The sequence below is a fragment of the Rhea americana genome, unplaced genomic scaffold (genome assembly GCF_003343005.1).
Source record: "Rhea americana isolate MKP2758 unplaced genomic scaffold, rheAme1 scaffold_457, whole genome shotgun sequence".
In the NCBI taxonomy this organism is placed as follows: domain Eukaryota; kingdom Metazoa; phylum Chordata; class Aves; order Rheiformes; family Rheidae; genus Rhea; species Rhea americana.
The window spans coordinates 21,966-22,914 of NW_028186598.1; the positions used below are offsets into that span (position 1 = coordinate 21,966).

A 949-nucleotide genomic window follows, 5' to 3' on the forward strand; every position below is an offset into this window, starting at 1 on the left:
CCGCGCACGCGGCGGGCGTAGCGGCCGGACGCGGCCCCGGCCCGCGGTGAGCGAGCGGGGGGAGGGACCGGGAGGACTCGGGGCTGGACGGGATCGGGGCACCAGGGGGACCGCGGCGGGGCGGGAGAACTTGGGCCTGGATGGGACCGTGGGAGACCGCGGCGAGGGTGAGGACGACCCGTGGCTGGACGGGATCGGGGCATCGGGGGGACCGCGGCGGGGGCGGGGACGACCAGGGGCTGGACAGGGTCGGGGCACCGGGGGGGACCGCGACGGGGGCGGGGACGACCCGGGGCGGGGACGGGATCAGGGCACCGGGGGACCGCGATGGGGGCGATGACAACCCCGGGCTGGACGGGGTCGGGGCACCGCGGGGGGATCCCAGGGCTGGACGGGACCGGGGCATGAAGTGACCCTGTGGGCTGGGGAAGAGCCCGGGGGTGGGACCGAGACACGGCGGGGCGACGGACCTGGAGGGGAAGGGGTGGGCGGCCCTGGGCAGGGCACTTGGTGGGTCCCCATGGGGGCGGGGGCCGGCGGTGCCGCGCTCGGCCCCGGGGCCGCGCGTGTCCGCGGGCGGCGCGGCTTGACGGGCGCCTGCCCGCAGGTGGCCATGGCCCTGCCGCGCACGCTGGGGGAGCTGCAGCTGTACCGGGTGCTGCAGCGCGCTAACCTGCTGGGCTACTACGAGACCTTCATCCAGCAAGGCGGCGACGACGTGCAGCAGCTGTGCGAGGCGGGCGAGGAGGAGTTCCTGGAGATCATGGCGCTGGTGGGCATGGCCACCAAGCCGCTGCACGTCCGGCGCCTGCAGAAGGCCCTGCGCGAGTGGGCCTCCAACCCGGCGCTCTTCAGCCAGCCCGTGCCCGCCGTGCCCGTCAGCAGCATCCCGCTCTTCAAGCTGGCCGAGCCCGGCGGGCGCAAGGCGCTCAGCAACGGGCGCGCCAGC

At 76.9% G+C, this 949-nt stretch overlaps 2 protein-coding genes across 2 annotated transcripts in view; one reads left to right on the forward strand and one right to left on the reverse strand.

The window, feature by feature from the left end:
- The window catches only part of NEMP1 (nuclear envelope integral membrane protein 1), a 10,546-nt gene extending 9,790 nt beyond the window's left edge, over window positions 1–756 (reverse strand). Inside the window, exon 1 of the mRNA XM_085316205.1 lies at window positions 674–756. The gene's annotated coding sequence lies outside the window, so the exon portion shown is untranslated. The remainder of the gene's footprint in view (window positions 1–673) is intronic.
- On the forward strand, window positions 7–949 carry NAB2 (NGFI-A binding protein 2; the record flags this gene model as incomplete). The annotated part of the gene is made up of 2 exons (XM_085316222.1): window positions 7–46; window positions 608–949. A coding segment is annotated over exon 2 (336 nt), but the record flags the coding sequence as incomplete, so codon positions are not given.